The following is a 27,430-nucleotide window of genomic DNA, read 5'->3' as shown; positions in this document are numbered from 1 at the left end:
TGGGAGCTGCATTTCCTTAGTGGAAGGTGTTTCCCTTGGGTATGTACAATAGGCGTAGTGCTTGGGGTCCTTTGGATGAAAGGTGCTGTGTCAATGTAAGATCGGTCTCACCATGTTGTAGTGCTGGTCCTGATGGCTCATTTATCAAGGTACTTTTCAAATCATTTCTTATTCTAGAACCATTTGCACCCCTTGGAATAACAAAGGGGCGACCGCTTCCTCTGTGCGACAGGAGAGGCGAGGTAGAATATGGTTTATCCAGCACCCGCACGAATGTATCTGTGTCACAAAAACGGCATGTCTAAGAAGTTCCCTTTACTTAGCCCCCCCTGCTTTTAAGAAACAAAGTCTGACTTGGCATAACGAGGGTTTCTTTTCAAGTAAATGTAGTAACGGTGAAAGATGCTGGAGCAGCCTCTCGCCAGAGCATTGGCGGCAGCCGGACAGGTGTTACCTACCCTTGTCCTGCAATCTGATCTCCTGGGACCAGCTCTTCAGGGGAGAACAGGTCAGCCTACATAGCCTGTTTAGTCTGTGGCTGTTTTGCTGAGACTGTCAAAGGGCTGGGAGGGCAGCAATTGTATTGATATGAAGAGCTGTCTGCTAGCAGGTGAGCAGAGACCACCTGCGCCCTGCCCGCAGAATAGCCATCAGTTGGTATCTCTTCAGTTACTGCCAAACAGTGCTGTATTTAAACTGGAAGTGAAAGGTTCTGCCCCCACCCCACGCTCTGCTGAGCCATGCATGATCCCGAGTTTGCAGATTATATTCATTTCAGAGGAGCTATAAATCACTATGAAGCAGGTTGGAAGCTTTAGGAGCCTGCGGTAAGCTAGAGTTTGCAGCTCCAGGCTTTCAGCTGGACCCACTTTGACTTTGCTAATGGACCTTGTGAAATCTGAGCAGCTTCTGTGGATGCTGCCTGTCTGACATACACAATTTCAAGGGTGGGGGAGGGGGAGGAGAGAGAGAATCGGTTTCTGTTTAGAGTGGAGTGTCACTGGCCATGCCCAAAGACATTGCTGGTGGGTATATTGTACGTGTTACGGTGACAAGAGTGAGGCGCTACAGGACTGGGTAGTGTCAGACCCAGCTGGGGGTTCAGGAGCTCTGCCAGTACCTCTGGGTGAGGAAGTGCAATCCCCTGATATTCCAGTGCTGAACCCCTGGTTCTTAGCAGGGTGTTTTCATTGCAGTCCATTTCAGCATGTCTGTACAGCACCCCAATCCCTCCATGGAGCCAGGGTGCTTTATAAATACAATGGCCCAGCAGCTGTCTCCCTGCAGCCTGGTTGCTTAGCCCTGCAGCATGATTGCTCCTCACCCAGTGTCAGAGCTGCTCAGCCAGTGCCTGCTAACAAGCCACCTTCTGTGGTTACAAGCCGGGCTCTCTTGACAACAAAGCTCAGGGCTTTGGGTGACTAGGCTGGCAGTAGAGAGCAAGAGCCCACTTTTAGGCAGCCAGGTTTGAAAATGTGTGGTTTGAGTCAACATTTATCCCAGTAACTGGTGTCAGCTAAGTCACTCACAGCACAATAAGGCCCAGCACTCCATGCTGTGATTGCAGTCGGCCTGTCTGGCTTTCAGCACCTGCAGCAAAAATTAGTGGTGAATTCACTCCAAGACTTCCCGCTTCCTCGAGCCTTTCACTGAAATGTTTCAGCAGAACCCACATGTTTCCTCGGGGAGGATTCAGCTCTCTCACACCAAGAGGAGCAGAGGAAATATAATCCTGAGTTCAAATCCTAGCAATTTGGGGAGGGGAGGAGGGGAAAAATGCAGCGCTACCATGATTATCTCAGAGTCTTGGGGGACACCAGCAGCCTTCAGATAATCAGGCGAGCTGGCGCAGCAGACTTTGAAGTCTGCTGTCAGGTTTTCTCAGCCCTGATCGCAGACTTCAAAGCCTGCCAGTTAGTTCTAATTACAGAGAGCGAGCTGACTGGCTGACTGCCCTAAGGCCGGCCAGATCAGCTACACTCCCACGTGCATGTATTCGTGTGCTGAAAGCTCACTCTGGAGCGCAAAGATCTGAATCCTCCAGTCCTTGCGTGGCCCAAACTCCCCATTAACTTCAATAGAGCGGCTGGCCTGTAGTCTCTTAAGCTCTTTCCTGCTGTTTTAATGGAGTCAAGTCAGATTTCAGTGGATAAAGGCTTGTGCAGCGAATGCCACTGAGCCAGCCAGCCTTAGGGAAGCCATCTGCCCCTAACTTGATGTGGCGGGGGGAAGGTACCAAGCAAGGGAAATGAAACTGCCATTCCTCCTACAGGAAGTAGCTGCCTAGGGAGCTCTGAGTGCAGCCACTGTTATCTGAGCCTCACTTGTCTAATGCCCCCCTGGGCTGTGACCTGGTTTCAGATAAGAGGAAGGGTTCAGTTAAGGGAGGTGTAGTGATGAACCACCTGGGTAGCTTTGAAAGCAGAAAGGTGTGTGTGAGGGTTAGGTTTGTGCAGCAAGGAGGCTATTGATTCCCGAGCTTAAAAACCCATGGTTTTTAAACTAAAATTAAAGTCGTCGGGGGAGGGGGCGGGGATGCTGTCACTTCCTTGGACCTAGACTGCAAGCTGTGATAGCCAAAATAAATAGAGCTACTCAGATGTTAGTCAATGAATCATGTTCACAGTTGTGCTGTTATTCTTTGAGTAAGTTATTTAGGGAATAGTGTGCATCAAGTCAATCGCTGTTCAAATCAGACTGGACCCATGGTGAATAATGGCACCATCAGGCCCCTGCTTTATTGATCTCTGGATCATAAGCTGTTTCAGAAAGGAGGTTAAGTATCATTATGCCAGTTTTACATATGGGGAAGCACAGGCATGGGGAGATTAAGTGACTTGCCTAAGGTCACACTGTATGTGACTAAGGCAAAAATAGAGCCCATGTCTCCTCGCCCTGTGCCCTGTCCCACTAACCAAGTCTCTCAACCCTTTTGTCTGCCACTGATGAAATGGCTGGGGCCTGGGAGGAAATCCTGTCCCATGACTGTGTGTATCCTAAAGGACTATGGGATTTGGATCACAGTTCTTTTTGGATATATTGTGGGTTGAGGGACTTGTGGAGAATGGACCTAGTGGTGCGGGGGGCCATCTCCCTTTCCTCTCCCCTTCCTGCCTGCACATCCTTCAGCTCTGGGACTTCCTTGCTCCAGAGAACCATGAATCCAACCCCGTGGCCCTTTGAAGCACGCTTCTGCTGCCCGGGATGGGCAGAGAAGGGAAGAGCAAAAGCATCAGCAGGGAGGGCAGAAAGAAAGCTCCTGCTTCTCTTCCCTGATGGAACATGTGGAGCATGGGATTGGTCTGCTGTCTCAGCCAAGAGGGTGCAATCCCGCAGATGGCCCTTCACAACTCCGTTCCTGGCCATGCCCCATAGGAAGAGCAGCCCGGCCCCGGACAATGCAGCCTAATTTCTTTTAAATAGGAATGTGACCCCTATTCCAGCACAGATGGGACCTACTCATTTACTAAACAGCTGAAAAAAGCAGGTGATAGCCTCGGTCTCATTGGTTGCTGGTCCTGCTGAGCTAGGCTACAGCAGGGCATTGTAAACTGTTACATAACCTGGTTAAACCTTGTCTGCGCTGGGATGTGAAGGCACACGAGCCTCTGTAGCAATAGTGAAGCACGGTTCAAAATGCCTGATGGACAGAATGGCAGAGGTGATGCACATCGCGCCTCACCTGCCTTCCAGCTTCCTGACCCAAGCTCTTAAGGCAAATGCCGGGAGTTGGTGGGGGGGACCCAAGAGGGGAATGGAAATAAAAATTTCAGCTGACTATTGTTTCATGAGGCTTCTGTTTTGGAATTTAAAAGAAATAAGCAGTAAATGTTTGGGAAAGAAGCTGGGTTTTAATATTAAGCTGCTTATTTAGGTCTCCAAGTGCTGGAGATACAGTATTTCAAAACTAATTAGATTGACAGAGGCTTGGATTCGATTACAGGATTTCCAGCAGCCGAGGGTTTTTTAAATTAAATGGTTACATTTGAAACGGTAGAGAGAATTAAACAGCCACTGCTGCAGCCAATTATTAAATACCTCTAAGAGCTGCTAAACGTGATAATGCTGTCAACCGAAAAGCCTTCACTGCCCCTTTCAGCCCAAACTGCACCAAGCCCTGAGATGCAGGAGATGGGACCTACTTGCCGGACCATCTTGCCTAACAAAAACACATTAGATGGGGTTTGCTGCCGTCCAAGAAACAAAGTGGGAGTGGGGCACTTCCCTCGCTCCTCTCTTCACGCTGGAGACCCCAACTTCAAGGCATCTGCATTCTTCACTCCTCAGCAGAACAGCAAGAAGGCATCTGAACAGGGTGGTGGTTCATTGGGGGAGCTGTGTGAAGGCAGGACTGGAAGGAGAAAGGTGCTGCAGGTCAGGATTAAGGGTTCGCTGCTATAGCAGCTACAGCGCCCACCATAATCAATCCAGGTACTACTCAGCAAGGTCATTAGTTATGCTGCATACACAAGGCAAGAGGGTTAGAAGCATGATTTTTAAAGGGGTGAGTCCTATGTAGGGAGTCCCCTGAACTGAAGCTGAAAACACTTCTTGGGAAAAGTTGGATTTGCCCATGGTTTTTAAAAACTGGGAGGAACAGGCTGTGCTAGATGTTTGAGAAGGAGTGGAGACCACCCCAGCAAAAGCTCTGTCAGCTGTTGGCAAGGAAGAATGGCAGTACTCTGAATAGGCAGGTGCTGTCAATTACAGATCCTCACCTGGCCAAGGGCTTCTCTAATGTAACAGGGAGCCTATACCAGGCAAGGGGATGGAAATCAATGACTCAACTTTAAAAATCAATCTGCCCCCTTAAAACAGTGACCGAACACAGATCCTCTTGCCTCGGCTTGAATGGCTTCTTCTTCACCCTTTGAAAGATGTAGCCCTGCTTTTCCTATTTCTCAAACACTGCCTCGCCCGGTGCAGTCATGGTGGAATGGGCTCATCTTGCTTGGCCACCCGTGGCACCACACACGCGAGGCCCCTGTTCTCTCAGGCCAATTAAGGCATCCGCTTGGATGAGTGTCCCAAAGTGCTTTTAAAATGTTGATCCTAAATGGAGCGTTGTAAGAGTTGTCCTCTGGAAAGTTTAACATTTATAGGCACACCTGGTAGCACCACATATTAAGGTGGCCCTGATGCATCTCATTATCAGACCCTACTTTCAGTTGCTTGTCACTTTACCAAGCTTTAACTGTTCGGGTTGAACTTTCTCTCCGGCTCATTTTTTCTGGAAAATTTCAGCCAAAATGGTTCGGCCATGTCCAAGAAGGAGAATAAGGAAGAGGCATTGGCAGGGAGCCTAGAGGAGGAGGGAAAAGAGAGTGTGATCATGTGATTAAAACTGTATCATAATGCATGTGCGCAAGGGAGCTGAATGAAGATTGTAGCGGCAGCTTTTACTGTGTCAAAGTCAAGCACTCAAGTTAGAATAGGAAACCTTAATGTTGTTTTAACATAGTGTGTGTGTTACACGGGTATTTATAGATTTTAAAAAGTCTCCACTGTTCCAATTCTTACATTGATCGAGCTTCCCCTGAGAAAGCGATGAGAGGTAACAACATCTGCCCCCAGAGGGTGCTAGAGTAACACTCGTAACACATCATTCAAGGTACAAGTAAGTGTCTATTTGTGCCCTATTTTTTTTCCCAGCTCTAATTTCATATCTAATCAATTCCCTGTGAGCTAGTGCATAGCTGGTCTATATATTATCCTGTTCTTAGTTGATTTTTTTTCATTTTCCTCTTTCTCTTCCCGCTCCCCATCCCTCCTTTTTTTGTCCAGGTACCTGAAAGATAGAATTGGTAAACCTCTAGCCACTGATCTGGCTTTGCTGATATGGTTTTTAACAGAATTGGCAACTTTTAACCAGCTTTGTAAAGGACTCTGATCCTTTCCCTTCTTTCTGCTTTCTGCCTTTGCTAGCCCTCCCCTACGTTTGTTTTAACATTTTCCCTCTGAGGAGGAGTGTTTTTAAAGACTGCAAATTCCTCCAGGCTGGGAGTTGTTGTTTCTCTTTGTTTAGAGAGCTCTATACACACACCTGTGGGGCTGGGTAAAGCAAGTGTATCCTTTTCAGAGGAGCCGCCGTGTTAGTCTGTATCCGCAAAAAGAACAGGAGGACTTGTGGCATTTTCCACTACACGCATCCGATGAAGTGAGCTGTAGCTCACAAAAGCTTATGCTCTAATAAATTGGTTAGTCTCTAAGGTGCCACAAGTCCTCCTCCTTTTTTCAAGTGTATCCAGTTTTTCTTTTGCAGATGCAAAGGTCAGTTAACACATCATTTGACTTACAGACTCAAAGCCAAATTGTCCCAGTGTTATTGTTTCTACACTGACTGTAGGAAACTCAGTGAGTCTGACCTCTGTGTTTCCTTTCCATTGCTCTGTTGGGGTAGCAATGGCAGTTTGCTCTCCCATGGACCTGGTAGGGGGATTGACCTGGGATCTTCAAGTAGGAGAGGCCAGAGTCATCCACAGGGAGCCCATGACAGTAGATCGCTCCCAGAATGTTCCCTAACCCCCGCCCAAGGGGGTTTCATGCTGGGGTGGAGGAACTAAGGTAAGCAAAAGCGGATGTGGTAAGCACTAACTTAGTCCAGGAACAATGCCATGGGCTTCAGCCATTTGCTTGACCCCCACTCCTTGCCAGTCCTCTCCCATGATGTTTTGTCTCAATGAGGGGCTTTTGCAGTTTTGCAGAGGAGGGCAATTGGGGAAGGTCCCACAGAGCTTACTCCCTCCCCTATATACATATCCCTATAGAGAGACACGCCGCTGCTTGTCATGATCAGCCACTTTCTGCTTCCTGCCATTTGTGGAACCAGAGAGCAGAATTAGGCCCTGTACTCCCCCAGATCCCTGAAAGCACATGCTGTTTTTATATGGTTGCACACAGGAGAGAGGCAACATTCTGGCGGGGAGCTCTGTATGATGCGTGTCACCAAGGATGGAGGCTGGTCTCTGTTGCTGGGGCTGCTTGTCTGTACTGAAATCATTCAAGCAGGCTAACAAGCAGCCTGAGTAGGAGCGAATAACCTACCGAGTATCTGTCTTTATTTCCCAGACCTGCAGGTTCTGTCACATGAATCAGTTGATTAAAAGGAGAAAATAGAGATCTGATGTTTGGTTTTGTTCTTTAAATGCCCCTTGCTCCGTCTCCCAGTCTGGGCTCACGCTAACAGCATTTGTTCTACAATCTGCCTTCCAACGCCACGTCCCTGAACCAGTGGTCTGTTTCAGCTGCTACCCCAGCCGTGCTGCGCGGAGCTGCACAACTCTCGACTAACCATGTTGTGTCGACATTCTTCCTACGGAAAACTCCTTTCAGAAAGTCCCTCCAATTCAAACCATTTTCTGTGGATTAGCCAGATGCCTTGGGGGGGGGGGGGGGCTGGATTTCCCGTTGGCTGGGCTGTGCATCAGGCTGTGTTGCTCTCCTGCAGATTCCAGGTGTGGATAGAAATGGCGTGGACAGACCCCAGGATGCCCTTTAGGGGGCAGCTTGAAGCTGAAAGCCAGAGAGGTCATGGTGTTCCAAACCGTCCCATTGAAATGAATGGGAAAGCAGCACTAGCCAGGATGCAACTCTTCCGCTCTCACAGAAGGAAAGAGGAGCAGCAGTGCTCCTCTCTGTAGCTGTGTGTCAGACCCTGCTGCCGCAACTCCAAAAACCAGGAGTCTCAATTTCCACTGCGGTGCCCCCGCCCTCCTCAGTGCTCTCCGGGTCTCCTCAAATGTTTGCAGATGCCTTGGGTGCTGCTGAGCCTCTTGCACGTGACTGCCTTTCCACCAGCCTTGCTTTGCTCAGCTGCATTTTGTGGGTGTGTGCAAACTGCTGAGCCGGGGGGGGGGGTGTCTCGTTTTACTCTGTGGCCGCCATTTCCTCAACAACTGCAGAAAGGGATCCCAGAAGTTCTGGAAGCAGGAGGCCTGTTCAGGGGTTTTCCAATGCCTGGCCATAAAAGTTAATTGAAGCAAACGCCCGCTTTTGGCACGCAGCCTCTAATAAGGTCATAGAGAACCGTGGGGCAGGTGCTCCGGTCTCCCGTTAACCCACCTCATGGTATTAAAGGGAGCTGGTGGGGTGGAGGTGGGGAAGCAGGCAGCTGTTTTCCAGCTGCAGGGCAGATAAGTGGAGGGGAGGCTTCCATCAATGAGGCCCCGGAACCCATATCTGTGTTGAGATTTAAAGCAGAGTGGGGCTGATGGTGGAGATCAGTACATCAGCAGGCCTTTAGCTGTCCCGCTAAGGGGCTGTCATCCTGTGAGCGCTAATAAGCCGCACAGGTTGGGCCTACTCAGCATCTGGATACGAGAGAGATTCTCTTCCCCCGCTGGAAAATGTGGTTGCCAAGAGTGGTGTTGGTGGCTCAATCAAATGTGGTCTTAATCGGAGCCAGTATGGAGTCCGTGCCCCAACACTGTAGTGGAGGTGCCCCGCTGCCTGTTGTATAAGTTGTGATGCCAAGTTCTTGGCCATACGTGATCATGTGAACCCCTGTGGATCTAAGTAAGGGTTTTGTATTGCTCCTCAGCACCTTCCATGCACAATGGGGGGGGGGGCAGTACCCAAATCCCAAAGTAGTCTCCTATGGAATTGCTAACTCTTCTCCCTCTGCTGTGTGGGGGTGTGTCTGTTTTGGTTGGTTTGTTTGGGGTCTCTTTTTAGGTTTTTGTTTAATAACAAAATGAAGCACAGCGGTGTGAACCCCAGTGTTGGGCACATGGGGCTATATGGTGAGCATTTTAATGGTGGCCACAGTGACAAACGAGGGGGGTGATCTCTATCATCCGTTGCAGAGCACTTGCTGCATGCTAGGTGCTGTATGGACAGCAGAGAAACCACAGTCCCTGCAATGAGAGGCTTACAGTCTAAGCAGGCTGCACCTCAGCACTGGGTGAGATGCATCACAAAGCACGGCAAGGAAATGGGGGCATCTGACACGTAACATCTTGGTTTTGTGTCTGTGCACTGGGACCCTGCCTTTGCAGCTCTGAAATAAGTCACTTTGCTAGCCTCTTTCTGCCCCCCCCCCCCTTTGAAAAAAGGGAAACCACGGCGTGAGCCGGCTGCCTTCCATCCGGTGGCTCTTGCAGGGCTTGGTGGCTGCAGCTGTCTGAGGAGAACTTCCTGCCACTTGCAGGGGAAGGACCCGTCTGCACCTGTTTGTAATGGGGTCTGTCCAGCGCTCGACCGCTTTGCTTCTCTTCGTCCTCGGTGAGTGTCGTGGAGCTTGTTGGCTTTCCTCTCCATTCAGCACTTGAGAGGGTGGGGGTGGGAGGGAGTGTAGGCAAAGGCCAAAGGGAGGGCTTAGACGTGCAAGCCATCCATCCCCCTTCTCTGATTTTCATCAAAGCCACCCACTCCTTTGGCTCCTCTCAGGGAGGGGACTCAGCCCCTGGGGTTCTGGGTGTCTGGGGTTCTCTGTCGCGCTGGCCACTGAGCTGGCAATGAGGTGCATTAGGGCTCAGTCGTGGACAGAGATGCCCCCCTCTCAGTGGCTTAGCATGGCCCATAGGGGTGCTGAGAGCACTGTGGAGGTACTTTAGCCTGGACAGGTGGGGCTGCTTTCTGTCACTCTCCTTTTAGTTGCTTCCTCTTGCTATGCTCCCCTGGCTGAGCTACTCCTGATCTCCCCCTTCAATGTTCCCGCTCCCTTCCCTTTTCTGTCCATTTACCTGGTCCCCTCCCAACTGAAAAAGCCAAACCAAAAACTTGTGGCGCTAACATGATATTTGCTGCCATCCCATAGAATCATAGAATATCAGGGTTGGAAGGGACCCCAGAAGGTCATCTAGTCCAACCCCCTGCTCAAAGCAGGACCAATTCCCAGTTAAATCATCCATCATTCACGCTGCTTGTGTATGACAGCCCTTCCCCTGCCCTGGCTTGGCTATTTGGACTGGAAGCACTCCAGGGCAAGACCCCCTACTACTCTCTCTGTACAGTGCCTAGCTCAATGGGGCCTTGTTCCTGGTTGGCCCTTGATTAATATGATGATGATCTCTCCAAAATAAATGGCAAAAACTCCTGCCTGTTTCACTCCATTTTGTACAACTGCTGAATGCCCGACTGGCACACGTTACATCACCTTACTGCATACCCCCATTTATCACTAGCTTACACTGGATCTGCATGTTGCACCATAAATTCCATCCCAACTTAATTTGGCCCACAGCCTCCGTAGGGAGCTGCACCTGCTGTTATTGGTCCTTTTGCTTATGGTGCTGTTTGTACTTTACTCAGGAGACTAAGGGCTTATCTCCAAGGGAAGCTATTCCAGTATAGCGCAGGGTGTGACTATAAGGGCTGTAGTTATACTGATATAACTCTCCAGGTGGACACTGTGTTCCAGAATACAAACACCTTTCTCTGGGTTAGTGTAATCTACTTAATGGTCATTCTGGTCAATGTCTCTGTGTAGACAAGCCCTTTTTGGGACTCTCAAATAAAATGTAGATTAAAACAACTTGCTCTGTGAACTCCACTTGTAATGAGGAGAGAAAAACTACCAGCTGAGTAGATGACCCTGTTGCTTCCCATTCCCACTCCATTCAGGCCCCATGCAGACAGAAGGAGGATGGGCCATACAGCTGAGGGGTGAGCCGCCCTTGCAGACTATTCACCTCTGCTGGGATGTCCTTATCTGTCTGCTCTGATGAGGCCTCCTTTGGCACGGCTCATCACCTGACATGTTCCTATAGCTGTTTTTCTAATGGCAAACCAGCCTTATCCCCCACTGCACTTGCAGCCCATCAGATGTGCATGCTGGCTAGTGAGATCAGTTTTTTCTGCCCTCTTTCTAACATCCCTTATGATACTGATAGGAAATTCGGATATCCACTCACCCCAGCTGTGTTATCCATAGGCTAATCACGCCCAGTTCTCTTAACCTCTTCATAGGACCCTACTGAAACCTGTTATCCTCTTTGGTGCCCTCCTCTGAACTGGCCCCAGTTGGTCTCATTAGAACTGTGGGGCGTCCATCTCAACCCCATGTCACTCTGCTCTCCCCTCCAAACAGAGATCTAAGCAGCACCAAGGTGGGCAGAATAATCATTAAAAGGACGCCATTCCTTAAAATGTGAGGCTCTCGGTTTGAACATGCAGTCACTGGAGCTGTATGTGCCACCTGGGTATCCGCACTTGTAAATGACAGTTGCGCTGATACTTGATTTGCTCTCGCAATTGTGGTAAATGCACAAGTGACTTAAGCCTGTGACTGCAAGCACCCCACTTCTACAACTCAGATTCCAGGTATTTTTAAATCCCAAATCCCCTCTTTTGGGATGTGCCTCTAGAAGAACTTGCATTGCCACATAACACTACTGCTGTTTCATTATTCATAAGCAGGCCTCTGCGTTGGCCAGAGAGTAGTGCTGGTTCAGAAAGGACGTCTTTACCGGGCTAGAGGTTATCACATCACCATCTGGTGCAAGGTCAGTGGCTACCAGGGGCCCTCAGAGCAGAATTTCCAGTGGTCCATTTACCTGCCATCTGCCCCAGAGCGGGAAGTGCAGATTATCAGCACCATGGATCCCTCCTTCCCTTACGCCATCTACACCCAGCGTGTGCGGAGTGGAGAGATCTATGTAGAGAGGGTACAGGGGGACTCTGCCCTGCTGCACATCACGGAGCTCCAGGATCGGGACGCCGGCGAGTATGAGTGCCACACACCCACCACCGACGAGAGGTACTTCGGGAGTTACAGCGCCAAGATGAACCTCTCAGGTAAGAACTAGAGAAGGTTGCTAGCCTCACACTTGCCATTCGGCCACCTTCTATCAGCTGCTCTGAGGCACTGGGTGAGGGTGGCGAGATAGGACGGTTCAGGTTTTGCTTTTCTTTTGCTGTAGACGCTGTCCAGCTGTGGCGGTCCCAAGTTGGCAGTGAAACCCTGTATGTCAGCATCCCATTTAGTAAAGGGAGAGGCCAGTGAAGTGCAGGGTCTAAAAAGCACAGAGACATCAGATGGCTGTTCTCCCCACCTCCTCAGAGTAGATGGAGGGACAGGTGTCTTCCTCCTTGAAGGGAAGGGGCAGATGGTGTGGTATTGGGAGAGGAGGTGAATAGGGTCTCTTAGCTAGGCCTTTCTTTCTTCCCCATCTGGGGCTTTTGCTGCTGCTCCACCCGGGGGGCCCCTCAGCCAGTCACAAACCCCTCCAGCGGCTCCCACTTCATGTTCCTTTCCTGGTGAATCCTCACTTCCAGTAGGGAGGAGGAGCTGAGCTCCCCCCCCCCCCCCAGCCAGAAAAGGAGAAAGGAAGGGGAGCTGCTGCTCTGCTATTAGTTGAGGAAGGGGAGCCGTGTTCTCTACACCTCATTTCTTGAACCCCTAGTCATGACAGAGCTCTAGCAGATCACATCAGAACATCTCCATGGATACAAAGGCCCTCAAAACTGACCCTCAGCATCCTTTAGGCCATGCCGATAGGACACAGGGTCACTCTGACATACGTGGGATGCCCATAGATGTTCCGGAAAGGGTGACCATCCTAAGAGACATCTTTGGGAAGGGGGGAGAGAGCTAGGAGGGGGAAGCATGACTGGGTGGGAGAGGCAAAAGAAAATGCCTTATTCTGAACTCTCCTATGTAAATGACGGTGCAGCATTCCCTAGAGGGAGATGCTCTGTGGTAACTTTGGTGGGGCCTCTGGGGTACCTCCCCCTCCTCCACACACATGTTTTCCCTTTATCCTTGGGGTGTACCAGCCCATACTCTTTGGCCTACACCTGATTCTCTTTGGAGTCAGTTAACACTGGCTCACGTTGACTGAAGAGGGCGCAAGAGAGCGTTGCAGCAAAGGAGACATGCTCTGCCCACCCAGGTGCTGAGCCCCTTTATGTATCGGTGGCAATCAGCAGTGAAAGCTGCTAATGCCACAGAGTGGAAATCCCTGCACCAGGAGGAGGGCATGGCTGATAAGCAGGGTATCTATGTCTAGACAGAGAGTTGTTCCACTTGTGACCAGCATGGCTGTGTTTTTGTTGTGTTTAGTGATCCCTGACACCCTCTCCGCCACCATGACACCGCAGGCCCTCATCCAAGTGGAAGGAGATCCACTAGAGCTCACCTGTGAGGTGTCAAAATCCACAGCTCAACACACCCACCTTTCTGTTGCCTGGTACCATCTCCAGGGATCAGGAGATGGTCAGGCCATGGTGATCCTTTCCTTGTCCAAGGATTTCATCTTGACTCCGGGCTCCTCCTACACGCAGAGGTTTTTGTCAGATGTCCGGCTGGACAAGGTTGGGGACACCACATACAAGCTATCTATTGGCAGAGTGCAGCCCTCTGACCAGGGCCAAGTGTACTGTGAGGCGGTTGAGTGGATACAGGATCCTGATGGGACTTGGAAAGACATAGCTCGGAAAAAAACGGAAAAGACATCGCTGACCATCAGAAGCCATGGTAAGATGCATACAGCCCATTGGTGAGACGCACTGTCGTTATAAAATACCTCTGCTTCCATCTTAGGGACTGCAGAGGGATCCTAACTCGTGCTTACCCTTTCTACAAAGATGCCTTTTATGTAAATGAGAGTCAGGTTTGTTGTGTGTCTCTAAAGCCTCTTCATCCACCCAGTCATTAAGCCACTGCACAAAATGTCATTTTACACAACAGCATTAATGTGAATGAGATTTCTGAAGGTCTAGGTCCTGTAACATTTGACTGATGGGGGCTCTAGACCGGAGACAGAATGGCTCCAGATGTACACAAATCCTGTGTTTGATGATCAGAAGTGCTTAAGGGAGGGATGACTCAATATTGCCTGGCCCAACTCTCCCATTGTTAGTTAATCCCTGACAAATTTTAAGATCATCTTAAAAATCATGACATTTTAAAACAAACTTTGGGTTCTTATTTTTCTTTGGGCATCTGAGCCTTTAGGGTTCAAGTTTTCAAGCTTTTCTCTGCAACCATGAGGGCTAGAAACACTGTTTTTTTTAATTGAAAACTGAGATTCTCATATAATCACCTGACTCCACTAAAAACACCCAATAGTGTGAGACTTTTCATAAAATTGTGAGAGTTGGCAACACGAACAGCTTCCCAGATACAAATGAAGGCAATACTCCCATTGACTGCAGTGGGTACAGCATTGAGGCATTGGTGACCAAGACAAAGGGGATTATAGCAAGCACAGAGGTAGCATGGAGGAAGGTGGGAAGGGAGCAAAGACAGAAGGTTAGGTCTGGGGTGGGGTAGGGAAGTTAAAGCAGTGAGAGAGAAAGGAGCTTAATGGAGGATACTGGCCCTGGCGAGGACAAGGAGCTGGAGCGAGCCGGGGGATGCAGTGAAGAGGTCTGACTAGAAAGTGATGTGGTGGGAACAGTGCACAAGGAAGGCTATCACAGAAATATTTTGGGAAAGGGTGGCTGATTTGAGATGTAAGGGGGCCAGAGGAAAGGAGGATGTTGATCGTTGAGGTGAGAAATGACCATGGTTTGGGCCAAAGTTAGTGGCCTGGGTGGAGAGGAAAGATCGGGTTTTAGAGTGTGGGGTAAAGGAAGCTGGCATCTAGTAAAGACCCTGATTCAGAACAGGAAACCAAAGAAACAAATAGCTAAATCAGTGTTTTTCAACCTTTTTTCATTTGCAGACACCTAAAAAATTTCTAATGGAAGTGTGAACCCATTACCAGGGGTCCACGGACCACAGGTTGAAAACCACTGTTATATGGTAACAACAACTTTTTGCGGACCCCTGAGAAACAGTCTGAGGACCCCAGAGGTCTCTGGACCACAAGTTGAAACCCACTGAGCTAAATGGTTCAAACAGTTCATTAAGCTGTGGGCAAGATTCCATGCTGTGCACCCGTCAAACACTGCAAAAACTCTCTCTTCATGACCATAGATTTTAATTTGGAATGGCTGGCAGGTTTGACAACGTTTGTACCCCTCGTTCCCATTCATAGGAGAGGTTTTTGTGTGCACCATTATTTGGAGAACAGCTGCAGTTCATATGAACATTCATAGCAGACAAGAATATTTGCTTTTCATTATTCTCCTGTTTAAAGTTTCATCATCCAATCAGAAAGCAGAAACAATACCACGTAACTTCAATTACCAATCACGTGCTATGATTCATGAATAGGGATTAGTCAAAGTAAAGAGTTTTGAAACTCCCTATAGGCTGAGAATTCTATTCTACTTAGATTAGTATATTATACTCATCACCCAGGTACCTGAACAGTTTACACCATTGTGTGAACGTGGAGGCCTCTAGATCTCATTATGCCTATAAACTATTCAGCCAATATTTGGGAATACCAAGCATATGTGCAGGAATCAGGATGTTTCTTCTTGAGTTGTTTATGAACCAAACATTTAAAACTGTAGGATAACTTATTTGCAATAAATACTTAAAGCAGCTGTAAATCTCAGGAGTTACTGTATTTTTACCTTTGGACGATAATGTATGGTATTTCCCCTGGAGCTAGGTGTTGTCTGTGTAGTATTAATCTAAGTAGTCAACGCAATGGTCATGTAAAAATGCGACCTGTATACAGACAGAGATATGTTCTGCGTTTGATTTTTGCGCAGAATTCTCATTGATTTCATGAGTTCCATGCATGGGAGTTTGGTAGGGGATCTTATTCCCTGCTCACTCAGCAGTGACCAGTTTCTATTAAAATCTTGTCCTGAATCACCTTTTGGGGCTTTGGTTCAAATCTAAGAATTCCTGGGAGATGCCTCAGCAAGGGTGGAAGTTGGTCTACGTTGTACTAGACCTAAAAATACTTTGCCCTCCAAGAAGGGAGAATCTTATCCAAAGGAAATGGACTAAAGGACCCATTTGATAGAGGTCCCTTCTGACTCCAATGAAGCTAGTAATAGGAAGGGATGATTGAACAGGGCCTCTTGACATACACTTACCTTGCTTTTGTTTTTCTACAGACAGAGATTTCCAAGCTAATATTGCTGCTGTTGAAAGTTCCCTTGCAGAAGGGGAGCCCTTGCAGGTAAATTGCTCTGTGAAAGCCCAGAATAGCCAAAACCGATGGTTCCAAGTGGTTTGGCTCTTCAAAGGAGTAGAAGTAGCTAGGATTGACCCACATGGGGTACTGGCCTTGAAGGAGGAGTATGAAGAGAGAGCTGCCTTGGGACATCTCCAAGTGGTGAAGAAAAGCAATGAACTGTATATCCTCAAAGTATACCAGGTGGAGTTAAAAGACAAAGGCACATACAGCTGTAAGGTTTCAGAGATGGAGAAGGCTTCCACAGGCTTTTCCACCACCCAGTTCAAGACATCGTCAGACATTGATGTCAATGTAATGCCAATAGGTCAGTGAAACTAAATGCCCTTTCTTCTAAGTGAAATCTGAAAAAGGGCCCTGGTCTGGGTTCCACTGCTATTTGGCCTCCTGCCTTGGCACAAGTAAGCTGTCCCCCAAAAGGGGTAGGTGGGCTATAGTGCTCGGTACAGTGATAGAAACCAAGGTATTCACACTGGCACACGTAACATTTCTACTGTAGCAAGGGAAGTGTGCTCTCTAATTCACTGTCTGCACCAATTCACCGGGTCACCTCCACAGAGTGTCCTGATGACATGCTTCCTCTCTCCAGTAGGCATAAGAGTCTTTTCCCTCTCACCTACAGTCCCTCTTGCAGTTTCCACCACCTCTTCTGAGGCAGCTGCCTGTGCACACAGGGTGACTGAGATCCTACATTTGGTAGGATCAGTCCCAGTTTCATCAGGGCTCTCTACTTACTGCCTTTTTTATTGCCTATGCTTATGCATGGTACAATTAGTGCTTAAAATGTGGGGAGATGTGGGGGGAGAGGGCAGATTCCGCCCCCCCAAAGAAAGTTCAGGTCAAGCTGGGTTGTTGAGAGATGTACTTTAAGCACTGTCTTACCAAAGGTCCTGCTCCCAGATTGAGCCACCCCATTCCCCCCACCCCATACACATACTTTTCGCAAACCGCTTTAAGCATTGGCTACAATAGCCTACGTGGTAATGGTCCAAAGTTGGACAGCTTCCAGTATTAATACTGCCGTGTTGGGGCTATTATAGTAGAATACTGGAGTATTTTTTTTTTAAGGCCTGGATGGCTAAATGAGCTTTACTGACACTCCCAATGACTTCTACCATGGCATGCTATTCTACCCAACATTGCAAAGGAGACAACCATCACCATGGTGTCCCTGTGAATAAACTGTCAGGGGTGGTTACAACATTGGACTGGGGCTCAGGAGATCTGGATTCAATTCCCTGCTCTGCCACAGTGACTTTAAGCAAGTCACTTAATCTCTCTGTCCCTCAGTTTTCTATCTGTAAAATGGGGACAATAATACTACTCTCTTCCACCCTGCATTTGCCTGTTTAGATTGGAAGCTCTTTGAAGAAGGGGCTGTCTCTTATGCTGTTTGTGTGCATGTGTGTATGCGTGTGTACGTACACACAGTACACACAGGAGCACAATGAAGCCCCTGTCTTAATTGAGGCTTCTAATACTACTGGAACACAAATAATAATGAAGGTCATGCACATATAAGTCAGGAGTCCACTCTAGAAAAATATCCAAGCTAGAAGAGTTCTTACTGTTTCTGTATTACTTGGTTTTGTTCATACAATGATGCTGTGTGAATTTTTGGTTTCAGAGTAGCAGCCGTGTTAGTATAAAGAAAAGGAGGACTTGTGGCACCTTAGAGACTAACAAAGCATAAGCTTTCCTGAGCTACAGCTCACTTCATCGGATGCACGCATCCGATGAAGTGAGCTGTAGCTCACGAAAGCTTATGCTCAAATAAATTTGTTAGTCTCTAAGGTGCCACAAGTCCTCCTTTTCTTTCTGTGTGAATTTTGCAACTGTGCTAGGTGAAAAGAGGTATCTGACTGACTGATTTTGCTTTGACCATCCAGTTGTGCTTGGGATGCACCCTTTACTCCTTTTCATCCTTTGGTGTGTCTGCAAGTATTGACTACTTTTCCCTCATCATGGCTTGGCCCGATTTGTCCTTCCCTATTATCTCAGCTCCTTCTCCAGAGGACACCTCACTTTCTGTTCCAGTTCACCCATGCTCTTTAAACAGAGGCAATTGCTCTCTCCTCAGAGGGTGCTACATGCACTGTGACATGTAGGTAAAAGCTGGCGTGTGGAGTAGAAAGAAAAGGAGTACTTGTGGCACCTTAGAGACTAACCAATTTATTTGAGCATGAGCTTTCGTGAGCTACAGCTCACTTCATCGGATGCATACATCTTCTGTATTTTCCACAGTATGCATCCGATGAAGTGAGGAGCTGTAGCTCACGAAAGCTCATGCTCAAATACATTGGTTAGTCTCTAAGGTGCCACAATTGCCACAAGTACTCCTTTTCTTTTTGCGAATACAGACTAACACGGCTGTTACTCTGAAACGTGTGGAGTAGGTGTTTTACTGCAGGCCTCTTGTAGCCGTGACAGCTCATACGTTCTATTTAATACCCACAGGTGCTCAAATGCCAGGGTGATGGGCATAGTACAAGAACCTGAAGAGAATAATTTGTTTTCTTTAATATATTTGTCACAACTCTTCTTGTGTCTTTAAAAAAAACAACAACCCCTTTTAAAATGTAAGTTAAATGCATCTGGCTCAGTTGTGAAGAGCTGACGCGATGTGTCCGCACTGGAGCCCAGAATTTGCCTGTCTCAATGCAATAGGCAAGACTCTGCCAACTGAGTGTATTCACTGACACATTCCCTAATGCTACCACTCCAGGAATGCCACTGGCAGAAAGAAATGCACTTCAGGGTACTGAAAAGATGGCTCCAAATTTCAGGACAACTCCCCCTACCCTTTACATTGAGATTTACCTTGTCACGAGAATACTCCTGACTAGCTTGGAAAGATAATTGCTGCTGCTGTTGTTCACAGAAAGCCACATGCACGTGTCTGTGCTTGGCGGCGAAAGTCAGATAGTGGAAGGAGACACCTTGATCCTTCACTGTGAGGTGAGTGGAGCAACAAGCCCACTCTCGGTGAATTGGTGGCACCTGCGAAAGAACGGAGATCAACCGGAGCACATAGTTGGGATGGAACAGGATGGCATGCTGAGGCCAGGCCCCTCCTACCAGGAACGCAGCGCTAATAGGGACCTCCGACTAGAGAAGATGAACTCTACCACGTTCACTCTGGCAATCTACAACACTTCAGCCACCGATGATGGAGGGTCTTACAAATGTGAAGTGACAGAGTGGTCCATGGACAGGAGCTGGAAACAGGCACAGGAAACATCAGTAGCCATTAGCCCTCTCAGTAAGTTGATAGAATCCCTTCCTTACGTTACAGTTGGATGACCTTCTATCATAGGTAGGGTGGTGTACTGGTTAAAGTACGGGCCTGCGAAGGAAGAGACCTGGGTTCTGCTCCAAGCTTTGCCATTGACATACTATGTGACTGCAGAGAAATCGCTTAAGAGTTGTGTGCTTTGGTTTCTCCACCTGTAAAATGGGGGGGATACAACCTGCCTGCCCGCCATGCAAGCTGTTTTGAGAGGTTATCAATGAACACTGGTAACGTGCTCTGAGACCCCTGAATGCCAGGCACTGTGTAAATACCAATTACTACTCAGCAGGAACCCTTTTGGATCCTCAGCTTCTTGAAACGAGAAGGGATTAATCTATTGCCACAATGGTATATAGAAATGAAACTGAACAAAAGGGCTTGCTGAGTTGTACTACAAGAGTTCTCGGTGGGGGGGTCCTTGATTTTGGAGCACTCTTTGCCCCCCCAGAGCCTCGTTTGGTTAACTTTTCCAGGCAAGCCCCTTTTCTTTTTTCCCGTTTGGCTGTTGAGGAGGGTTTGGGTTGACGTGGATCTATTTAGGCACCTTTCTTTCTGTCCACGTGGTGACTTTTAGTTTATGGGCGAGTTTAGTTTAGACTTTTAGTTTACGGGCTAGTATGGGCTAGGTGCCTGTAGCACTGGATGGGCCATTGCATTTTAAAAAACGAAATAAATATGTAAATAAATACGGCGGATGATCAGTGTGGAAAGTGTGCTTGGCAAAATGAAGCACCTATCATTAATCGAAAACAGACCCTTCCGTTAGCAGAGCTGTGATGGAATTCCAGACTGTCCTGCAGGGCAGGATTGAAGTATGGTGTTGGCAGAGCTGCATGGGGGACCCAAAGCTTTATCTACATTGAGGAGCCTGTGGCAGAGCCCCCTAGTGTAGACGCAGTGTATGCTGACAGAGTTTTTCTACTGGTTCAGGAATGCCATCTCCCTATTACGGTAGTTGTGCTGACAGGAGCCTTCCTCTGTTGACATAGCTGTGTCTGCTCTGGGGGTTTGTCCATGTAGGTCTGTCACTAAGGGATGTGGTTTTTCACATCCTGATCCACACAACTATGCCTGTATAAAAGTGTAGCTCAGGCCTGAGTCTGGAATAGCAGGAGATGCTGCAGCTCAGGATTTAGGCACAATGCCAGAGCTGCGCATGGGCTCAGGAGTGGAATAGCAAGGTGCACGTCAGGAGTGAGATGCATTCGGAGAACTGAGGGGCACAGGAATGGGAGAGCAGGGGATGGATGACTTTAATCAGGATTGAATTGTATTGGCAATGTTTGTATGATCCAGAATAGCCTGGGCGCTCTGTGTCATGACGGTGGCACACTGACAGCGCGGGTAAGCCCAGATTGAAATAGCATTGAGGGGTAAGGAAGGAGCAAGGTGTGTTATCAGAGCTGTGGAATGGCAGGGAAGCTGGGTCGATGCTTCCTACATAATGATCAGGACAGAGCTATTAGTTTCCCAGTATCACAAACCCAAAGTTCACTTGTAAAATAAACAGCTAAACCCCAAATCACCCAATCAGTGTGGGAACAGCTCCCGGCAGGGGAGGATAGTGCTGCATGTGAAGGGATAAAAGCAGGGAGAATGACTGTACAATCTCTGTTATAATCTTACAAACCCAGTACCAATGATGTGCTTCCCTGTTAACAGGTCTGAATTTGAGAGCCACACTGAGAAGCCGAACAGCAAATGTCAAATTTACTCAGGATTTTGAACTGTTCTGCCAGGTCTCTGCCACCCATCTCATCTCCCAAGTGCCAATATCGGTAACTTGGCAATTCAAGACCATCCCAGAGGCTAACGGTTATCAACAGCTGGTCAAAATCATGCCCTGTGGCACCATCGAGTGGGGGGCTGCCCAACCTCACTTTCAGAGGAAGACCAGAGTCACAAAATCTGCATCTTCCTCCGAACTTCTAATCCACAGTGCCACAGAGCAGGATGCGGGCAGGTACAGGTGTGAGGTGGAGGTCTGGAGGAGAAGCTGCCAGCAAGCACGACACCCAGCGATGGCAGCAGCTGCTGCTGTGAAGTCTAACGTTGTGGAGATAAAGGTCAATCCACCAGGTGAGCTGCAGCAACTGCTTTCCTCCGGAGCAGCTTCTTGCTGTGCGACTTGCAAAAATGTAATTAGCAGTTACTTTGTCTCCATGGTCCTAAAGCTGCTAGAATCCCTCCGGGCTGGATCATGCACCAAGGCCACAGCAGCAGGTGCTGCTTGTATTAATTCTGCCTCATCCAGTGTGGCTGTTACGCATGTTAAAGTGAACTTAGTGCTGGTGGATGCAAGCCTCTGGTTATCCATAGAATGGGTACAATGTGGGGAATGGCTGTTGAAGATTCTCCCCACCCTTCCCCCCCAACACAGAGAGAGAGAGAGAGAGAGACACACACACACACACACACACACACACACACAGCCTTGCTGGTGGGCTTTAAACCTAACCTCTGGGGCAAAGTGAGAGTTCATTCTGTGGCCTATTCAGTCTTTGGCTTCTCTGCTCACACTGTCACAAAATGGGGCCGGTGGAGGAGATTCTGAAACATGAACACCTCATTTCACTAGATAATACTTCGACTGGACTAGATGACCTACTGAGGTTTCTTCTAGGCTACATATCTATCCTAGGCCCCCGAATGGCTACCATATGGTCACTACTGCTTTGGGTTGGACAGGAACCAGTGACTTGGATGTAAAAAGCTCCATTCCCTACTACCAGTCCCTTGAGCCTTCCAGTCTCCACTTGTCCAATGTATCCACAACACGTTCTTCTCTTCTTACCAGCCTATATACACTAGAGGTCAATATAGCCTACTTGGGAGGTGTCATGGCTTGTGAAAAAGAAGCTGAGTGGATCTGGGTGTTTTGTACTTTTTACCCTTCTGACTCCAGTGGCTGGGAAGGATCCCTCTGAGGCATGGTACATCCTGGATTAAACAGCATCTGTATATCTGATTCTCTGTCAGTAACCAGAACTTTGATAGGGATCTGTACTCTGTGTCGTATCTCTCGAGAGTCTCCCAGTATCTTGTAGGAAGTCACAGACTGAAATTCCCCATATGGGACCATTGAATGTTGTTAGTGAATTTAATTCCTTGTGCAGATCCTCAGCTGGTCTGTGTAACTCCATCAAAATGGATAGAGCTACATCAACTTACAGCAGCTAATTATCTGGCCCCTTGAGAATACATGGTGACTGTCCAGGCCTGATCCACTAGGCCATTGAAACCCAAGCCGAGGACTGTGTCCCTGTTACCATGGGGATTTCCTAGTACCAGTTCTGTTCACGAAAAATCAGTCTTTTTTTGCTTGAACTATTTCTAATTTTTCCACTTAACCTAAGGCTGTATCTACACTTAAACTGCTACACAACATCGCAGCTGCAGTGCTTCAGTGCGGACAGGAGGGATTATTCCATGGCTATAGTTAATCCACCTCCCGGAGAGGCAGCAGCTAGGTCGATGGAAGACTTCTTTGATCAACCTTGCACTGTCTACACAGGAGGTGGGGTCAGTTTAATTATGTCCCTCAGGGGTGTAGATTTTTCACACCCCTAAGCTACATAGAATCATAGAATATAAGGGTTGGAAGGGACCCCAGAAGGTCATCTAGTCCAACCCCCTGCTCGAAGCAGGACCAATTCCCAGTTAACTCATCCCAGCCAGGGCTTTGTCAAGCCTGAAAATACATAGCTGGGTCAACCCACTTTTTAGTGTAGACCTGGCCTTTGGCTTATAGGGAATGCAGTCCCATGAACTGAAATCTTGAGCTTTCTGCGGTCATAACTGAGGGGCTTGCTGTAGTGTATTTTAATATGTCCTCTCCTGTTCAGCCCGACTGCCATGACTCCCTATAGGTCCATAACTACTTAGAACACAAGAACAGCCATACTGGGTCAGACCAAAGGTCCATTTAGCTCAGTATCCTGTCTTCCGACCAGGGTGCTTCCTACGGGGCTGCCGGGCCCAGGACATAGGCGCCGAGTTTCTAATCTACGGGGGTTGGGGAGGTGCTCCGCCCAGGCCCCACCCTCACCCTACTACTTCCCACTCCACCTCTTTCCCACCCAGTTCCGCCCCGCCGCCCCCAAGCGCGCTGCACCCTCGCTCCTCTCCCCTCCCCCCAGCACCTCCTGATGCCACAAAACATCTGATCCGTGGCAGGAGGTAGGTGCTGAGAGGGAGGAGGAGGTTCTGGTAGGGGGGCTGCCAGTGGCCACTGGTAGTCTCCTCTCCCTCCTGCCCGACTGCTGCTCTCCTCCTCGCTATCTGCCTGCCTGCCTCCTCATCCCTCTCCTGCCTGTCTGCCTGCCGCTCACCTCCCCACCCCGCTCGCCTCCCCGCCTGCCTCCTCACGATTTTACTGAAGCGCGGGTTCCCCTAAAGTGCAGGGCCTGGGGCAGTTGCCCTGATTCGCCATACCCAAGGGACGGCTCTGCTTCTGACAGTGGCCAATACCAGGTGCCCCAGTGGGGATGATCAGAACAAGTAATCACCAAATGATCCATCCCCTGTTGCTCATTCCCAGCTTGGCAAACTGAGGCTATCATTGCTCCCACCATCCAACATTGCTGCCCCTTTTCTTTCCCCAAGGATTTGGCCATTGTGACTCTCTGGTTTGCATCTGGAATACAGACTTTCAGTGAGCACGAGGACCCAGGGAAACAGTAACACTGAAGGGGAACAAGGGGTGATAGTGAAGCAAACTTAAATTTTTTAATCTAAAATGGCCACAAAAAACACCAGTGGAAGGCTGTAGGTTACTTATGCAGACATATCTTGGTCATGGAGCAGGAAGAGGCTAGGCTTGCTCTGTATGCCCCCAGGATGTTGTGTTCATTCCTGGAAACTGCAGTACAGGAAAGATACTAAAGTTGAGCGGAGAACAACAAAAATGATCAGGGGGATGGAGGGATTGATTGGAAAGCTAGCTGTGTACTGCTTTGGTAAGAAAGTCATCGGCTTATGAGTCTATCTGGTGGACAAAAGTACCAGAGAGGATAGTACAGGGGCTTGGGGAAGGGAAATTAAGCTAGGCATAACGGAATGAAACTGAGTAACAGAAAAAGGAGGCTGCAAATCAGGAAAAACTTTTGCAATGAAACCTACTAGGCTAAGTAATATTATCAAGTGGGAGATGGGAGCCCCATTGTTTGGGACACTTTAAACGGAGACTGGGCAAAATTCCCTAGAAAATGAAGGCTAAGAAACCATCCTTCCTTTGCAGGAGGAGGCTAGATTATAAAACAACAGATTACTTCCATATCTAATTTAAGCCCTGACAGTTCAGCATCCTACCTCCCTAGAGTTGCCCATACCCATTGCTTCAGAAGAAGTTTAAATCTACCCATAATGCACCTTAACACTCTACTGGAGAGAAGGATAAAGCTCCTTTCTAGCTCTTGCCCAAATGGATTCTTCCAGAACCCCGAGAGATGCCCTTCTGGTGGTGTTGTTGCTGCTGTGTGTGTGTCTGTCTGTCTGAGAGAGAGAGAGCAGGTAGGTTCTTTTGCATACTCCAGCTGTTCCCCAGCTTGTCAGAGCAGAAAGTGCATTGTCAGCAGACAGGGTTCAAAAACGAGACCATCAATGGGAGATTCTGCTTAGTTAATTAAATTGAAATTGGTTCTGTTTTTGTGTTCACATCTTTCTATAGAGGGAAGCGGCCTGTCTGTTTTTTATAGTAATTGAACTTTAGCAATGTGGTGGTGAGAGACAGAAGCTTAAAGCAAAAGGGGTGGGGCTTTAGCAAGCACTCTGCTGCCTCTTGGGGACGATCTTTAGAGGAGTTGCAACAAAAATTCCTCTCATAGGAATCAAGTGTCCCTTGTTAATAGCAGGCTATGTGAGCAAATTCCCTGTGTGAGCTCTGCTGAACCCCCATCCGTTTCTCTGGAACATTTCCTGGGAGGAGACTGCCAAGCCACACACATTAAAGTGAGGTCCCCTCCCACTCTCAGGCTGCTGTAATACTAGCTAGGACTAACAACCCATCCTGACTTTTTTTGGAAAGGTCCCAGTTTTCAGTGAGTTCATCTTGAATCCCATGGGGCCGGATGGGCTGCATCCGAGGGTGCTCAAGGAGTTGGAGGATGTGATTGCAGAGCCATTGGCCATTATCTTTGAAAACTCACGGTAATCGGGGGAGGTCCTGGGTGACTGGAAAGGCTAATGTAGTGCCCATCTTTAAAAAAGGGAAGGAGGAGGATCCGGGGAACTACAGGCCAGTCAGCCTCACCTCAGTCCCTGGAAAAATCATGGAGCAGGTCCTCAAGGAATCAATTCTGAAGCACTTAGAGGAGAGGAAAGTGATCAGGAACAGTCAGCATGGATTCACCAAGGGAAAGGCATGCCAGACGAATCTAATTGCCTTCTATGACGCGATAACTGGCTCTGTGGATGAGGGGAAAGCAGTGGACGTGTTATTCCTTGACTTTAGCAAAGCTTTTGGTATGGTCTCCCACAGTATTCTCGCCAGCAAGTTAAAGAAGTATGGGCTGGATGAATGGTGGATAGAAAGCTGCTTAGATCATCTGGCTCAACGGGTAGTGATCAATGGCTCCTGTCTAGTTGGCAGCTGGTATCAAGCGGAGTGCCCCAAGGGTTGGTCCTGGGGCCGGTTTTGTTTAATATCTTCATTAATGATCTGGAGAATGGCGTGGACTGCACCCTCAGCAAGTTTGCAGATGACACTAAACTGGGAGGAGAGGTAGATACGCTGGAGGGTAGGGATAGGAAACAGGGGGACCTAGACAAATTAGAGGATTGGGCCAAAAGAAATCTGATGAGGTTCAACAAGGACAAGTGCAGAGTCCTGCACTTAGGACGGAAGAATCCCATGCGCCGCTACAGACGAGGGACCGAATGGCTAGGCAGCAGTTCTGCAGAAAAGGACCTAGGGGTTATAGTGGACAAGAAGCTGGATATGAGTCAACAGTGTGCCCTTGTTGCCAAGAAGGCTAACGGCATTTTGGGCTGTATAAGTAGGGGCATTGCCAGCAGATCGAGGGACATGATCGTTCCCCTCTATTCGACATTAGTGAGGCCTCATCTGGAGTACTGTGTCCAGTTTTGGGCCCCACACCACAAGAAGGATGTGGAAAGCATCCAGCAGAGGGCAACAAAAATAATTAGGGAACTGGAACACATGACTTATGAGGAGAGGCTGAGGGAACTGGGATTGTTTAGTCTGCAGAAGAGAAGAATGAGGGGGGATTTGATAGTTGCTTTCAACTACCTGAAAGGGGGTTCCAAAGAGGATGGATCTAGACTGTTCTCAGTGGTAGTAGATGACAGAACAAGGAGTAATGGTCTCAAGTTGCAGTGGGAGAGGTTTAGGTTGGATATTAGGAAAAACTTTTTCACTAGGAGGGTTGTGAAGAACTGGAATGCGTTACCTAGGGAGGTGGTGAAATCTCCTTCCTTTGAGGTTTTTTAAGGTTAGGCTTAATAAAGCCCAGGCTGGGATGATTTAGTTGGGGATTGATCTGCTCTGAGCAGAGGTTTGGACTAGATGACCTCCTGAGGTCCCTTCCAACCCTGATGTTCTATGATTGAGGCCACCATGCAGGTTAGCCTGAATCTGTGTTACAGTGTGATACATCTTTTCCCTTCTTTCAGTTCAGATTATTGACCCTGCTATAGCTCTTTGTCTCCAAAGCTCTCAGAGTGCGTTGCAAATTGTATTCAACAATCAATTTGCCACTACTGCAATAGCATCCACTCTGGTGTGGGTCACAAGCAGCTGTTTTACCATGCTCAAGGCTGCCATCTAGAGGAAGATTATTCCAAATGTCTGAAGCCCACAAGGAGTTTGAATCTCAGATGATGAGCCTACTCTTATGGGACCACAGTTATGGTGGCCATCACAGGGGATTGAACCAGGGACTTTCAGAGCTAACCATGAGTTGTTATAGACTGAGCTAAAGTGCCTGTCTCTCGAGCTGAGAATGGTATCTTCTGTGGATCAGACACAGAAGGGGACATGACACACTGACCAGCAGGATACAAAAGTCACAGCCTTTCAGGAAAAGAAATGAAGAAGAATAGTGTAACCCTTTGAAAGTGGAGGTGGAAATAAATGGAATCAGAATGCGATTGTATAAATAGGCTAGGAGTCTGGAATTCATAGCCCTATTCT

The 27,430-nt window shown here is 48.3% G+C and overlaps 1 protein-coding gene across 2 annotated transcripts in view; it reads left to right on the top strand.

The window, feature by feature from the left end:
* Window positions 1-8,826: 8,826 nt before the first annotated feature.
* The window catches only part of LOC125631769 (immunoglobulin superfamily member 2), a 30,145-nt gene continuing 11,541 nt past the window's right edge, over window positions 8,827-27,430 (top strand). The window contains exons 1-6 of one of the 2 annotated variants that reach the window (XM_075117954.1): window positions 8,827-9,222; window positions 11,356-11,736; window positions 13,004-13,417; window positions 15,907-16,293; window positions 18,868-19,248; window positions 20,941-21,357. In XM_075117954.1, coding sequence (XP_074974055.1) covers window positions 9,177-9,222; window positions 11,356-11,736; window positions 13,004-13,417; window positions 15,907-16,293; window positions 18,868-19,248; window positions 20,941-21,357 — 2,026 coding nt within the window. In that variant the 5' untranslated portion in view covers window positions 8,827-9,176. The remainder of the gene's footprint in view (window positions 9,223-11,355; window positions 11,737-13,003; window positions 13,418-15,906; window positions 16,294-18,867; window positions 19,249-20,940; window positions 21,358-27,430) is intronic. The other variant, XM_048838999.2, reaches the window with a different exon arrangement.

This window comes from Caretta caretta, chromosome 1, assembly GCF_965140235.1.
Source record: "Caretta caretta isolate rCarCar2 chromosome 1, rCarCar1.hap1, whole genome shotgun sequence".
Lineage (NCBI taxonomy): Eukaryota > Metazoa > Chordata > Testudines > Cheloniidae > Caretta > Caretta caretta.
This window is presented reverse-complemented; position numbering and strand designations above follow the sequence as displayed.